The 17,272-nt window shown below is 43.3% G+C and overlaps 1 protein-coding gene across 1 annotated transcript in view; it reads right to left on the bottom strand.

The window, feature by feature from the left end:
• The window catches only part of LOC126334985 (ATP-binding cassette sub-family C member 4-like), a 378,851-nt gene that overhangs the window by 93,133 nt on the left and 268,446 nt on the right, over positions 1-17,272 (bottom strand). Inside the window, exons 16-17 of the mRNA XM_049997794.1 lie at positions 13,625-13,775; positions 3,935-4,041 (exon numbers count right to left, since the gene is read on the bottom strand). Coding sequence (XP_049853751.1) covers positions 3,935-4,041; positions 13,625-13,775 — 258 coding nt within the window. The remainder of the gene's footprint in view (positions 1-3,934; positions 4,042-13,624; positions 13,776-17,272) is intronic.

Here is a 17,272-nt window from a genome sequence, read left to right as displayed (position 1 = left end):
TCATCTGCAAACAACCTAAGGCGGCTGCTCAGATTGTCTCCTAAATCCTTTATATAGATAACGGACTGCAGAGGACCCATAACAGTACCTTTGGGAACGCCAGAAATCACTTCTATTTTACTCGTTGACTTTCTGTCATTTACGACCGACTGTGACGTCTCTGACAGAAAATCACGAATCCAGTCACATAAGTGAGAAGATATTGCACAAGCACGCAATTTCACTATAAGCCGCTTGTGTGATACAGCGTCAAAAACCTTGATTATATCTTGCCGCCAGCATATTTTACACACGACCGGAATCTCTTTGGACTTTCTGCAAGGTTTCGAGACAAAGTTTCGATGTGGAAACTATTATAAGCATCTCGCGTTGAAGTCCGCTATAAATTTCGAGCTTCTAAAGAAGTCATCTTCGCGAATTTGCACACGTTTAAATTTGGCATGTTTTTTCCTTGTTTCTGCAGATTTATTTTTTCATAGCCTCTTTGTGTATTTCTTTGCGCTTTTGTTTTTGTATAGACCGACAGTGTGTAACGCGTATAAGTGCAAATATTTCTATAAGTGGCTGAGGATTGTGTGCTGAAAACCATTACATCATTTGCAGACTAAAAATTATACCTGTTACAAGCCAAATATTTTTAGGCTGGGCTGTATCTCCAAGCACATGTGGCAAGAGCAAAGCCATTAATGCTTATTTACCCATAGGCAGCAGATGCGCAGGGGCTGAAGAGTGGATGCAAAATGGTTAGTCTGTTCTGACAGACGTAGTACACTTCTTGGTGCAGTTACAACCATGTAGAAAACATCATGACGTAAAGTTTGTGAGATGTTTGTGGGAAGACTTTGCTGGTCATCAGGGCTCAGTTCGAAGGGGGTCAAATCACTGAAGACAATTCTACACCAGTCAGTGAGATTCCAGGTCGAAGACGTGTCTGGAGACGCCCAGGACTGCGGTGGGATACCTACATGACTGTCGCCCTCCACACGGCCCAACAAACAGAACTTTGGTCACGGATGGCATTTCTTTTCGTAGCAGGACCCCTTTGGTTGTCATCTGCGGCAAGCTTACAGCCCAGCGGTACGTCGACAATATTCTACGCCCTGTCTTGTTGCGCTGCATAACAAGTCCTCCTGGGTTTACTTTTCAGCAGTATGATGCCCGTCCGTAGACGGTGAGAGTTTCTACCGCTTGTCTTCGTGCCTGGCAACCTACCTTGATCAGAAAAGCTGCCGGATGATTTCCAAGTTGAGAATGTTTGGAGCATTATGGGCAGGGCCCTCCAGCGAGCTCGTAATTTAGACTAAATAACGCGACAATTGGACAGAATTTGGCACCATGTCCTTCAAGAGGACATCCAACGGCTCTGTCTATCAGTGCCAAGCAGAATAGCTGCCTGCGCAAGGGCCAGAGGTGGACCTAAGCATTATAGACTTGCTCAGTTTGTGTAGCTCGTTCTGTTGACCTAATCATTCATTTTTCTGAAATTGTAATCATTCGTTTGTCTGTACTTGTACATAACATCTACCAATTTCCGTCCCATTCGGATAATTCCTTCGTGTTGCGTCGTCATTTTATTTTATTTTTTATTTTATTTAGAGTGTACGAGGGGCAGTCATTAAGTGATACAACATATTGGGTCTGTATATGCACTTGATAGCACTCTACCGGTCGACGTCAGAGGCAACGTCTTGCTGCATCAATAACTTCCCCATCATCTACATACTGCTTTCCACGTAGTGCATGGCGACACCGGTGGATGTCGGAAGGTGCGAGATCCGGGATGGAGGGTGGATGAGTAAGAACAGTCCACTGAAGTTTTGTGAGCCCGTCTCGGGTGCGCAGACTTGTGTGAGGCCTTGTGTTGTCACGCAGAAGGAGAAATTAGTTTGTATTTTTGTAGCGACGAACACGCTGAAGTCGTTTCAAATGCTAAAAATGTGTGTGAAATCTTATGGGACTTAACTGCTAAGGTCATCAGTCCCTAAGCTTACACACTACTTAACCGAAATTACCCTAAGGACAAACACACACACACACACACACACACACACACACACACACACACACACACATGCCCGAGGGATCCGCCGGGATTAGCCGCACAGTCCATGTCTGCTGCGCATGCAGACCGCTCGGCTAATCCCGTGCGGCGCTGAAGTCGTTTCTTCAGTTTCCTGAGGGTAGCGCAGTACACTCGGAGTTGATCGTTGCACCGTGAAATAGGACATCAAACAGAATGACTTACCTCTTCAGAGTCCCAGTAGACTGCAGCTATGACTTTAATGGCTGAGGGTGAGGCTTTGAACCTGTTCTGCGGAGGAGAGGTAGCACGGCACCACTCAATAGATTCCAATTTTGTTTCTGGTTCGAAGTGATGAACCCATGTTTCATCGCCCGACGATGTTCAACCCCGTAACGCTCATGAAAATCCACGCAGGTGGTCCTTCGTTGCTCTTTACGGTCTTCTGTTAGGCGGTGAAGACCCCATTGGGCTCACACACCTTTGAGAACCCTAAGTGGTGGACGAGTGTGTCAGCACTACCAACAGAGACGACCAGTAGTGCAACTAGATATTTGATTACGATCAGTCAGTCCCCTCCAATGAGAGTGTCCGCACGTTCCAACAGTGCAGCAGTCACAGTTCTTGACGGTGAACGACCGGTCTGCACGCGGGAGACCGGGCAGGTCTGCACGGCCATATGGCGATGATGACAGACGCCTTGCCCAATGACTCATTGCGTTTTTGTTCTCTGTCAGGCCTCCGTTGACAGTCTGCAAGCGCCTATGAATATCTCAATGCTGTGGTTTTCCGCCAAAAGAAATTGAGACAGCTCTATGCTTGGGACGCACCTCCGTTACAGACGCCATTTTGAAGGCTACGTAAAGCGCCACCAACAATTGGAACTTCATGCACTATAGGGGCTGAAACTTCAATATTTCACGAAGTGCCACAACAAATTCAGCGTTTTTTCAATAGAAATTGGCAGAGAAAATGAAGTGTTGCATTACTTCTTGAACGCCCCTCGTATTTGTTTCAAAAATGGTTCAAATGGCTCTGAGCACTGTGGGACTTAACATGTGAGGTCAGCAGTCCCCTAGAACTTAGAACTACTTAAACCTAACTAACGTAAAGACATCACACACATTCATGCCCGACGCAGGATACGAACCTGCGAACCAGTATTAGGCCACTCTGCAGGTAGCTGCGTTTCCCGCTACTAGCTCACCAGTTGAGCATGTCAGTTCTAGGGCCAATTGTGAGAGATGCGCTGTAATTTGAATTTCTCCGTATCCATACACATTGCTGCTGCCAGCTCTATGCAATCGGCGTTCAATTGTCCTTGGTCCCATAGTGAAAAGGTCATCCACCGACAGAGCTTATGTACAGCGTGAAATCTGGTCGGAAGTGCCTGAACAGTTCAGCCACTGACAACATTGCCTGCATATTGCAAGGTTCCGAGTTCGAGTCTCGATCTGGGGAAGGGTTTTAATCTTCAAGGACAATCGTTGATTATTCACAGATTATTATAATGAAACAATAAGCAAGCAGTTTCTTAAAAGAAATTTAATATCTTTGCCTGAATGAGATTTTTACTCTGCTGCGGAGTGTGTGCTGATTTGAAACTTCCTGGCAAAGGACCTTTGAAAAGGTCCCGAGTTCGAGTCTCGGCCCGGCACACAGTTTTAATCTGCCAGGAAATTTCAATTTCTTTACCTGTTTCAGGCACTTACTGTCCTTCTCCAGAAGGTTGTGCCTATTGCATTATTTGCGAGTGTCAGTAACAAAGTGTACACAGCCAAATCCCTTGGCCATGAAGTTCACAGTCTCTGCATAAAACTATAAATTACTTTTAGCGGTAATATAGGGATAAAAAGCTTAAAGCTTTTATACGTGTTCGGTCCCCATAGTCGCATTTGCAGCTGAAGTGCTTACCTGGTGGGCGTCGAATTCTCGCTTGACGACCTCCTGGATGCGTGAGGAGCGCACAGTGGTGAGCCCATTGATGGTGTCAGACAGGTGCGAAAACACGGGGCTGCGTCCTGCGAACAGTCCACAGCGAATTGTTTAGGCTAAAAAATGGCTCCAAACACTATGGGACTTAACATCTGAGGTCATCAGTCCCCTAGACTTAGAACTCCTTATACCTAGCTAACCTAACATCACACGCATCCATACCCGAGGCAGGATTCTAACCTGCGACCGTAGTACCCCCGTGGTTCCGGGCTAAAGCTCCTAGAAGAGCTCAGCCACAGCGGCCACGCGTCTTCTTACGAAACAATCGTGAGTCTTTCTTCCGTTTATTATTCATTAAAGTTAAAGAGATCACAAATGATAGGACTCCGACCTATCACAGTCACAAAAGAGAGAAAACACTTAAGCGACGACTGTTTTACAAGCTGATATGTACTGCAGCGCATGAAAACTTTTGAATTAAAAGTTTTCAGTCAACAAGTGACAGAAGTGTTGACACAGTGATATCACTCTATTATTTTCCTTTTACTTTTGTTGTGCGTTTCTTACTCACCGTGCAATGCGGGCAGAGTGGGCAGGTGCAGAAATTTCTATTCCTTTCGGTCATACGATAGGCGGCTAGTAGGACAATAAGAGACCAGATTGGGAACGTGTGGTGAGGGTGGTGAGTTGCAGTTTTGGAATCTTCCAGAAAGCTGAGGATAAATACCCGGAAATATTTGTGAGAACGGGAGGAATGGTTCCACTTTCACTGTTGCGACAGATTATCCTCTTCTCTAAAGATCACTTGATGTCAAAGAGGCTCGTACTGAATAATGCAAACCAGCAATTGTACAATGGAACGAGAAAGTCCATTACCATATTCCTACCACAATAACTGTGAGAAGCGACTGAGGTAATACACATTTCCATGACAAAGTAGTGTAAGCTTTCGAACACGTTATACCGTTCAATTACAAGTATCATCGAACACTATCTACATTACGACAATATTGACACGCGAAGATTTTTTGATGGTTCCAGTGCAACTGTGAGATTTGAGGCTCCATGTTGAATCTATGCAGGCCACGTGACAGAATCATAAGGCCTGCTTGCCACTGAAATAAGTTCCTGATATAACGCGTAGAAGGAGTGATTCTACATCTACATGACTACTCTTCAATTCACATTTAAGTGCTTGGCAGAAGGTTCATCGAACCACAAGCATACTATCTCTCTACCATTCCACTCCCCAACAGCGCGCGGGGAAAACTAACACCTAGACCTTTCTGTTCGAGCTCTGATTTCTCGTATTTTATTTTGATGACCATTCTTACCTATGTAGGTTGGGCTCAACAAAATATTTTCGCATTCGGAAGAGAAAGTTGGTGACTGAAATTTCGTAAAAAGATTTCGCCGCGACGAAAAACGTCTTTGCTGTAATGACTTCCATCCCAATTCGCGTATCATATCTGCCACACTCTCTCCCCTATTACGTGATAATACAAAACGAGCTGTCATTTTTTGCACCCTTTCGATGTCCTCCGTCAATCCCACCTGGTAAGGGTCCCACACCGCGCAGCAATATTCTAACAGAGGACGAACGAGTGTAGTGTAAGCTGTCTCTTTAGTGGACTTGTTTTATCTTCTAAGTGTCCTGCCAATGAAACGCAACCTTTGGCTCGCCTTCCCCACGATATTATCTATGTGGTCTTTCCAACTGAAGTTGTTCGTAATTTTAATACCCAGGCACTTAGTTGAATTGACAGCCTTGAGAATTGTACTATTTGTCGAGTAACCGAATTTCAACCGATTTCTTTTGGAACTCATGTGGATCACCTCACACTTTTCGTTATTTAGCGTCAACTGCCACCTGCCACACCATACAGCAGTCTTTTCTAAATCGCTTTGCAACTGATACTGGTCTTCGGATGACCTTACTAGATGGTAAATTACAGCATCATCTGCGAACAACCTAAGAGAACTGCTCAGATTGTCACACAGGTCATTTATATAGATCAGGAACAGCAGAGGTCCCAGGTCGCTTCCCTGGGGAACACCTGATATCACTTTAGTTTTACTCGATGATTCCGTTAATTATGTGATTTCAAAGAATTTTAAAGGATTACTTTTCCTTTTTTCTACCGAAAACCAGTCTGCGGTTGACCACCGTGTATTACATCACAACAGAAAGAAGACCAAAATACTGAATTCAGTCTTCCGACGTTGCTCCATCACAGAAGACAGTAATTCGCCCCCTCCTTTGCATCATCGTACGAACGTCGAAATGTCAGATACTGAGATAACCGATCGCGGAGTTCAAAAGCAACTACAGTCTCTCAGTGGCGGAAAGGAATCAGGACGAGATACACCTTGTGATCAAAAGTATCCAGACATCTGGCTGAAAATGACTTACAAGTTCTTGACGCTGTCCATCGGTAATGCCTTGATGACAGCTTCCACTCTCGCAGGCATACGTTCAATCAGGTGCTGGAACATTTCTTCGGGAATGGCAGACCTTTCTTCACGGAGTGCTGAACTGAGGTGAGGCATCGATGTCGGTCGGTGGGGCCTGGCATTAAGTCAGCGTTTCAAAACATCCCGAAGATGTTCCATAGGATTCAGGTCAGAACTCTGTACAGGCCCGTCCATTACAGGGATACTGTTGTCGTATAACCACTCCGCCACAGCCCGTGCATTATGAACAGGTGCCCGATTGTGTTGAAATATAGAATCGCAATCTCCGAATTGCTCTTCAACAGTGGGAAGCAAGAAGGTCGTAAAAGATCAATGTAGGCCTGTGGTATGATGGTGCTACGCAAAACAACGAGGGATGAAAGCCCCCTCCATGAAAAACACGACCACACCATAACACCACCGCCTCCGAATTTTACTGTTGGCGCTACACACGCTGGCACATGCCGTTCACCAGGAATTCGCCATATCCACACCATGCCATCGGATCGCCACATTGTGTACTGTGATTCGTCACTCCACACAACGTTTTTCCACTGTTCAATCGTCTCTTACAACACGCGAGGCATCGTTGGGCATTTACCGGCGTAATGAGTGGCTTATGTGCAACCGCTCGACCATGAAACCCAAGTTTTCTCACCTCCCGTCTGTCATAGCAATTGCAGTGGATCCTGATGCAGTTTGGAATTCTTGTGTGATGGTCTGGATAGATCTCTGACTATTACACTTTACGGCTCTCTTCAACTGTCGGCGGTCTCTGCCAGTCAACAGACGAGGTCGGCCAGTACGCTTTTGTGCTGTGCGTGTCCCTTCGCGATTCCACTTCACTATCACATCGGAAACAGTGAACCTAGGGATGTTTAGGACTGTGGAAATCTCGCGTACAGACGTATGCCACAAGTGACACCCAATCACCTGACCACGTTCGAAGTCCGTGAGTTCCGTGGAGTGCCCCATTCTGCTCTCTCGCGATGTCTAATGACTACTGAGGTCGCTGATATGGAGTACCTGGGAGTAGATGGCAGCACAATGCACCTAATATGAAAAACGTATGTTTTTAGTGGTGTCCGGATACTTTTTATCATGCAGAGTACCTGTAAGATTTTACAAATATGGTGCGAAAGAACTTTCTCCCCTTCTAGTAGGAGTTTACCATAGTTCGCTGGAGCAACGAAGGGTACCTAGCCACTGGAAAAAGAGCAAGTCATCCCCGTTTTCAAGAAGGGTGGGACAGATGTGCGTAATAATAGCCCTATATATTCGACATCAGTCTATTGCAGAATTATGTAACATATTTTATGCTCAAGAATTATGTCGTTTTTGGAGAACGAAAAGTCCTTCTAAACATCAACATGGATTCCGCAAACAGAGACCTTGCGAAACTCTGCTCGCTCGTTGACTCCATCGGATCCATGACGGTTAAGACAACGGCGCTCAGGTTCCTTGACTTCAGGAAGGCATTTGACACCGTCCCGTACTGCCGTTTGGTGAAATAACATATGACCAGATTTCGACTGGATTAATGACTTCCTTGGAGACAGAATGCAACATTTCGCTCTTAACGAAACAAAATCGAAAGATCTAAAAGTAATTTCCGGAGTAGACCGTTGCTGTTTACAACGTACGCGTAAATAAATGATGTCGTAGAAAGCGTGGGAAGCTTTTTAAGATTGTTCGCAGATGTCTGTAAGAAAATCGCAACGCCAGAAGAGAGTATCGATTTGCAGAATGACCTATGCAGGATTGACGAGTGGTGTAAACTCCGGCAGTTGACGTAAAGGAAAGTAAGAGATTGCGCACACATAGAAAAAGAAATCCACTACTGTACAGATACGCTAGTGGTCGTAAACTGTTGGAAACAATATCTACAGTAAAATATCTTGGAGTAACTATCCAGAGCGACCTGAAGTGGAGCGGCCACATAAAAAAATTGAAGGGGAAGCAGATGCTAGACTCAGATCCATAGGAAGAATCTTAAGGAAATGGAACTCATCCACGAAAGAAGTGGCATACAAGGCTCTTGTTCGACAGTTTTATGAGCGTTGTTTATCTATCTGGGATCCTTACCGTGTAAATCCAATGGTTCAAATGGCTCTGAGCACTATGGAAATTAACATTTGAGCTCATCATTACCCTAGACTTAGAACTACGTAAATCTAACTAACCTAAGGACATCACACACATCCATGCCCGAGGCAGCGGTCGCGCGGTCCCAGACTAAAGGGCCTACAACAGCTCGTCCACAGCGGTCGGCTTTCCCGTGTAAGACTGATACAAAAAAAAGATCAAACGGAGAGCAGCACGTTTCTTCACAAGATCGTTTAGTCTCCGCTAGAGCGTTACAGAGATCCTCAACAAACTCTAGTGGCAGACGCTACAAAAGAGGTGCTGTGCATCACTGAGAGGTTTACTATCTGAATTTCGAGAGGACATTTTCTGAGAAGAGTCGAACAACATGTTACTTCCTACCACATACATCTCGCGAAATGACCACGACGAGAGAATTTGAAAGATTAGGATTAATACAGAGGCTTACCGACACTCATTCTTCCTACGCCTCAATCGGAGTGGAACAGGGGAGAGGGGATCACTTAGTGGTGCCAGAATTACCCTTCACCACAAACCATTAGAAGGTTTGAGGAGTATGATGTAGATGGACATTTTTAAACATAGAATTTATTTAGCATACTATTGTTAAACGTGGAAAATCTTTGAATTAAGAGAGCGGTTTTATCGGCTGCTAACAAGTCATTCAAGGGAACTGAAATAACAGATAAGAAACAAACTGAGTGGTTCACTCGGGGTTCATCGTTCATCACGCTGCTTACTGAAGCTCTCTGCCTGTCTGTCCTGCGGACGACAACCCTTCGCTACCCTGACTTTGTTTGTTGATGTTATTTATTTTGACTGTGGATGTGCTGTTAACGACTTGCTGTGAGGTAGTTTACGGACTGCTACTTCTGACTGTTAACTGTACAGGCACTTTACGTGTTGTTGTGTGTGTTCATACCTGTAGTGACCTTTGCTTGCGAAAATATGTCATAGACCAGGACGGATATTTCAGATTTCGCTAGTCTTTCCAATCTCTTAGTGTACTGCCATTCCAACACGGACGTCCATGGTTCTGCTCTGGCGACTAGAGTTCCAGTGTCAGATACTGAAAGGAAGACTTAAAGCTACACAAAAGAAACATGTCACATAAAGCAGTTCAACAAATGGCGGCTCAAATAATGTTGTCATTATTATTTTCAGTCCGAAGACTGGTTTGATGCAGCTCTCCTAGTTAATGGGTGCAAATCTTACGTAACTACTTCAGCCTACGTCCATTTGAACCTACTTATTGCAGTCAAGTCTTGGTCTCTCTCTACAATTTTTACCACACGCACTTGCCTCCGTTATCAAACTGCCCAGTTCTTACTGACTCAGAATGTGTCCTACCACCCAGTCCCTGCTGTTAGTCAGATTGTGCTCTAAGTTGCTTTTTACCCCAATTACCTCCTCGTTAGTTACCAGAAATATCCATGTAAACCTCAACATTCTTCTGTAGCACCAGATTTCAAAAACTTTATTTTCTTCTTGTTTGTAATGTTTACCGTCGACGTTCCACTTGGGTACTAGAACGCACCACAGACAAACACATTCATAAAAGATTCCCTAACACATAAATTTATGCTTAATTCAAAAAAATATCTCGTTTCAAAAAATGATTTTGGTCGTAGAAACAGTCTACATTTTATATCGTCTGTAATTTGGGCTTCATCACTTATTTTGCCACCAACTAACAAGGCTCATCTACTACTTTAAGTGTCTCATGTCATAATCAAATTCCCTCAAGACCGTCTGATTTAATTCGACTACATTCCATTACTTTTGCTGGTGTTCATCTTACAACCTCTTTTCAAGACACTACCCATTTTGTTCACTTGCTCTTTCAGGTTGTTTGCCGTCCCTGAAAGAATTAGAATGTCATCAGCTTTACAACTTCCTCAGATTGAATAACGTCGGGGATTGGCAACAAACACTGTCTCACTCTCTTCTCAACTACTATTTCCCTTCCACGTCCTTCGATTCTTCTAAACGTAACTTCGTTTCTCTACAAGTTGTAGATAACCTTCTGCTCCCTGTATTTTATTCCTGTTACCTTCATACTTTCTAAGAATGTAGCCCAGTCAACATCGTCAAACGCTTTCTTTAACTCTATAAATGCTATAAACGTCGATTTCCCTGTGTTTCACTGATCTCCTAAGAAAAGTCGTGGGGCCAGTAGCGCTTCCCATGTTGCTACATTTCTTCGGAACCCAAGCTGACCTTTCACCAATTTTTATCATTGTTATCATTCTTCTTTTAACAGTTCGTTCTGAGTATTTTGCAAAGGTGATTTGGTATTATGCACATCTGACAGCATCTGCTTCTTCTTGATGTCTGTACATAAACAGGGTGAAAAGTATTTAAACCGACAAACTCTGGGAGGTTGTAGGGGACATCAAAACAAATATTTTTCACTAATGTAATTTTTTCCTATGACGAGTATTTAAAGCAGTAGAGGAAGATTTCTCTGGCGGCAAATTAATTAAACCAACAAACACTTGTCCATTTTTTATGACCAACACCCAAAGCATTAACACAAACCAATTTCAGTTACAGTAGATTTTCAAAAATGCCTCCATTGACACGTAAGCAACGGTTACACCGTCGGATCATGTTCTGTCTGACACGGGCAAAAACCCCAGGAGTATCCTGAATTATTGCTGCTACTATCCGGGCAACCAGATCCTCTTCGGTAGCAACAGGAGTTACGTAAACAAGGCTGCGCATCTCTCCCCACACAAAAATGTCCAGAATGGACATATGTGGGGATCGAGCAGGCCATTGTACAGGACCACCTCTGCCAATCCACTTTTCTGGGAACCGTCGGTCCAGGAATCGACGCACACAACGACTGAAATGTGTCGGCGCCCCGTCATGCTGGAACCACATGCGTTGTCTTGTAGGGAGCGGGACGTCTTCCAGCAATTCTGGCAATGCCCTGGTGAGAAAATTGTAATAGTGCCTGCTATTTAATGGCCTATGTAGCAGATACGGCCCAATTAAACAGTCCCCAACAACACCGACCCACACATTAACGTAGAACCGCACTTGATGAGCGCTAGTAACTGTGGCATGTGGGTTATCCTCACTCCAAGCTTGCCAATTCTGCATGTTGAAGATTCCATCACGCCCGAACGTCGCTTCCTTGGTAAACAACACAGAGGATGGAAATGTAGGATGCATTTCACACTGTTCCAGATACCACTGCGAAAACTGTGCTCTGGGTGGATAATCAACTGGTTCCAGGTTGTGGACAAGCTGTAAGTGAAATGGACGTAACAATTGCTCTCGACTGATTGTTCTTACATTCGTCTGATTCGTAACCATGTTACGTGCAGTTGAACGAGTGCTGATTGAAGGATCCCGCTCCTCATGCTGCAAGGCAGCTTCCTCAAATTGCGGCGCTCTTACCGTGCGACAGCGCCCCTGTCCAGGCAATCTGCTAAATGACCCGGTCTCACGCAGACGTTGGTACACAGCCGGAAAGGTCGTATGATGCGGCATACGGTGATTAGGATATTGTTGTTGATAAACCCGCTGTGCAGCTCGTCCGTTGTGGTGCGCTACTTATTACGCACCAACCATACCAGTGTACTCACCACAGATGTATCGCTCCACTAGTAAACAGAGACAATGCACTACTACATTGGTAGACAGCAGTTTCCTACAACTGAAGAGCGTAATACGCCCTCTAACAATCGAAGATCGTAATATGGCCTCTAACAACTGAAGACCGTAATACGGTCTCCACCGGTTTAAATAATCCTCATAGGAAAAAATGACATTAGGGAAAAATATTTGTTTTGATGTCCCCTACAACCTCCCAGAGTTTGTCGGTTTAAATACATTTCACCCTGTATATCTTGCACACCTGGTGGAATAATTTTGTCCCGGCTGCCTCTCCCAAGGATCATCATAATACATCGAAAGCGGAAGTACCGACTTTTAACACTAATTATACAAGGAAGGCCAATAAAATCAATACAATTCGGAAAGAATTTCCCTCAGATGTACACCAAAAAAGGCATAGATATACGCATCTGTTAAGAGGCGTAGAAGGGAGTAGACCTACACACAAATGACAAAAGTTTTCTTCTGTCTCTCACACTGTTACCAACTTCTGCTCCACGTACCTGTCAGCTGCTATCGTAGAGATGTACGAAAGTAATAACGTTTAGTGAAATCACATTCTAGGACCTTCATGTTTGGATGTTGCACGTGGTTCATTTGCACTAACACATGCTTACTGGGCAGCTACAATGTTGTCAGTAGTGGAAAAGAAAACATCGTTGTAGCAAATCATTCGGGGGCACCACAAGACTGTACAATACGTTTTTCATTGGCGTCGTTTTTTCGCTTGGTTTTCTTCTGACTTTTTCATTTGCCACCGTTACCACAAAACAAGCGAATTTCGATTAAAAAAATGGTTCAAATGGCTCTGAGCACTATGGGACTTAACATCTATGGTCATCAGTCCCCTAGAGGTTAGAACTACTTAAACCTAACTAACCTAAGGACAGCACACAACAGAATTTCGATTCCGCATATAAATATTACTTATGCCGGTACTACTCGTATTTTACCTTTACAGTTTCAAAGAAAACAGTTCCCATTTATTGCTGCATTAGCAATTACCATTAATTGGTCACTGGGACAAACATTCGAAAAAGTTGGGTATTTTATTAAGGGAACCAGTTTTTGCGCATGGTCAGTTATATGTTGCATTAGGCAGAGTTCCGTATTTCGATCGTTTCAAAATTTATGTTTCTGAACATGGCAAACAAGGTTATTTAGCGAATGATTAAAGAATATTTACCAAAAATATAGTTTAAACTGAAGTTTTGTGTCGTTAAATTGCAGAATTAATTGTCTCACACTTCCTCTATGTCCCTCCTTACTCTTTTCCTAAGTCTGCATAGTGTTCAGGTAAGAACCAAGAATCTGCTTATGAATAAATTCCAATTAATTATGTACAATAAAACTTTATTTACGCTACATTACAAACACAATTAGTTTCAATAATTGTGAGGGTATGTTCTCTACTCCAGGGGTTCAAACACTACGCATCCAAAAGCGCAGTATGAAAGAAGTGAGCAAGACGTTACTTACTAATGCCCTCCATCCGCTTGACGTTCCTGCCGGTCGTGATGAACATCACTGCGAGCCAGATGAACAGAGAGGCCAGCAGCGCCAACGGGATGAGCACCAGGTACTGCACAGTCGCCACCACGATGATTATGGCGAACACGTACAGGAATATCTGGAACGAGTCACCAAGAGCGGAGTTAACTACCTGTGCAAAATAGCTGAGCGCATGGCCAGCATCAGTGTTGAGCAGCACAAATTGGAATTACGTTAGGAAAGCGGAAACACTGTGGTAGCATCCTTGTTACAGTAAACCCAAACTGATGAAGGGCATAACACGACGGCAGTTGATTCTATAAAGCGTTGCAAACATCAATAGGACGGTCTTTCTGAAACGTTTGAGAGTAGCTTCCTCGAAAAGCACAAGGCCAATATCTATCTATGCTAATGAACTGAGTCAATATTATAGCATCTCCATCCGCCTTTACGGTTTCACAACTGGTTGGAGTGCTTTGGGCAGCTGCACTTAGTAATAATTCTCTTTGAAAGGCCACGATATTTCATTAGTTCAAGAAATTTAGATATAAATTAAATTAGACTGAAGATGAAAATACTTTCTATGTCAAGGACAGTCATTAAAAGAGAAATTAGATTCGGTGTTCGCAAAACCTAAGAAAAAAAAAGCGATTGATTAAGGGATGAGAACTTGCGCAGAATAACTGAAAAAGTTTGAATTGTCCAATACCACTCCATCTAACCCAGGAACAGATTTCTCAACATTTGTATTTCTCTCACCCTAACCTTTTTATATTTAACTGCATAATCTCAAAATCGAACGAGAGAGACAGTACGCACTGTTTGAGACACAAATGCTTAGAGCTTAATGACGAGAGCTTTGAGAAGATGTGCAAATAAGTTTAAAGAATTAGTAGGAATTTACTGTCGGTTCGGTGCAACTTTTGTTGAATTTTACGCAGCGTAACCAACGTTTTTGAAGATGTCCCTCACACAACGGATAAAAGTTTAATTTCATTCGGAATTGATGTCCATCATCAAAGTCGATACATGATGTTACCCCATGGGCACTAACACTTTGTTGTAACATGCATGCTAACAGCATTCAGATATAGATGGAGGTAGTACCTGCTCGCGAAAGATCAGATACCATTGATGACCGTGCAGCTTCTCTAGAATGAAACGATAATTAAATCGACGCCCTAGCTGCAAACAGGCGTTGATATACATCATTGGGGACACGTTGAAAATGTGTGCCCCGACCGGGACTCGAAGCCAAGATCTCCTGCTTACACGGCTGACGCTCTATCGATCTGAGCTACCGAGGGCACAGAGGATAGTGCGCCTGCAAGGACTTATCCCTTGCACGCTCTCCGTGAGACCCACATTCCCAACATGTCCACACTACTCCATTCGTAGTGCGCCTAATAGATGTTTGCCCATCACCATGATTACTCGTGGCAGATTAATCTACAAAGTCCCGTACGAGCTGGGGCATAGCACGTGCGTTGGCACAATATGGTCAATGGCCGGGAGCCATATTTTAAGTATATACGAAGTTAGTATCTGTTCCAGAAAGAACAAATACCATTGATGACCGCGCAGCTTCTCTAGAATGAAATGTAATTAAATGGATACCATAGTTGGAAACAAGCGTTGATTTTAATAATTGGGGACATGTTGAAAATGTGTGTCCCGACCGGGACTCGAACCCGGGATCTCCTGCTTACATGGCAGACATTCTATCCACTGTCTGTAACTGTCTTCGTTAGGTGGAAATTTTCTTCTATTGTACGTTTATAGTATGAGGTGTATCAAAAAGGACTTTACAACTTTGAAAACTCATAATGATTTTTTCATTCAATTTACATAGTTTTGATAGCATTTTATTCGAAACTACATCAAGTTTTTTAACTTATACGTAAATAGGTTCACCACGACTTCTGTTGATTATGCGGCTCACCTCCCACCTGAAATCGATTTCTTGCCAATCTCGCTGCAGCATGACAGGTGCGCTTGTTGTTTTGCGAGGTAGATTCTAGCTCTGAGCTCTGCTAGAGTAGCCAAACAGTCATATGTAGGAGGCCCAGCTCTCAAGACGAACGCTAGATCGATGTTGTACGACTGTTCACAAAGATTTGACTTACTTGCTTTATAACGTCGTCAGGCATATGGGGACGACTTGAATAATTACTGTGTCTTATCGAACATCCACTATCAATAAAACACTTAGGCCACACATAAATAGTAGCCCTACTGGGAGGATCTTTACTTTGTACGAGAATCATGTTGTATAGTTGTCACAGACTTCGACTCTTCAAACCAAAACGCACAGTGGACTCACTCGTGACAGGTAAATGCATCCGTGTTTGCTGCAACTGTCACTGGCGCTTGCGACTGATACGATTCTGCACTAGCGTACCATGTCAGTCAAAACTCGATCTATTTTCCTTCACTAGACCAAGACTAAGTCTGTGAGTCGTTTGAATGAGTTTGTGATAATTTTCCAAGTTGTAATGTCCTTTCCGATACACCCTGTATAGTCTGCAAGGGGTTCATTATGGATTTATTACTATTCGCTAGGGCACTTGAGGAGATGTAATTTCGATGGATTGCTCACGCGCTGCCTGCGATATGTAATATCTATACTACAATAGATTCGCAGGTCAGAGCAGTGTTGGCAGTAAGTCGAGTTTAGTAGCTCGCAGACAGTAGTAGTGTTTTGTACCTCGCACAGAGCACTTGAGTTATGGAATTCGGACAGGGCGGCACACAGTTGACTTGTGTTGGGCCGGTCGTACAGAACGATGGCGGTGCCTGAGCGATGTGGTATAAGGCAAAAAAAAAAAAAAAAAAAAAAAAATTTCTTTGTTGCCGCGCACTTACGTTAATTGCCACAACTGATTTAACCACAATTGTAATGTTTAAGACCCATGTAATTCTTTTTGATCTGAAGAAAACTTTTGCCAGTCATTTATCTGAGTATAAAGATTTTACGAATTTTTCCTGTGCATACTCATGTTGATTAAGCACAAGAAAATCATTTGTTTTCCTACAAATGAAAATGTAGTGGCCAGCATTGCACTGGATTGTGCCAAAAATTTCTTATAGGAGCTGATATATAGACAGCGTTATCCAGCGACATCATTGTGAGGTAAGAATTTTCAGTTTATTAAGGATGATTTCACAGGGCCATGACGCAGCGCTGCTGACTTCAGAACTTATTAATGTCGATATGCAGTCAGTCTTTAATGGAAGGTCACATTAAAACTTGACATTTTATTATTGGAAAGAATTTTTTTTTTTATTGGGACTTAAAAGCGATTTTTTCCTGTTGGGGGGTTACGCTAAATGTGAATATTATAATTATTTGTTTCTGTTGGGAGGTTACAAGTCTATGGCTGGATTTTGGTGTTTTTAAATCTCTTTAATTTTAATGGGGTAACAGTTGTGGCCTATCAAGTGGTTAGCAAATGAGCCTTAAGAGATGTTATCTTTTTAGTCTTCTGAGGTGGTCTGAATATCTCGTTTAAAAGTCTTTGCACGTTTGCCACTTTTATACTGAGTAAGAAGAGCTGCATATAACCTCGAACATCCAGTTGCCTGCTAACACGGCTACTACAAGAACTTCAAAACGAAGTGGTGAATATGCTGTAG

The sequence above is a fragment of the Schistocerca gregaria genome, chromosome 2 (assembly GCF_023897955.1).
Source record: "Schistocerca gregaria isolate iqSchGreg1 chromosome 2, iqSchGreg1.2, whole genome shotgun sequence".
In the NCBI taxonomy this organism is placed as follows: Eukaryota; Metazoa; Arthropoda; class Insecta; order Orthoptera; family Acrididae; genus Schistocerca; species Schistocerca gregaria.
Note: the sequence above shows the minus strand (reverse complement) of the source record. Positions and strands in the feature narration are given on the sequence as shown.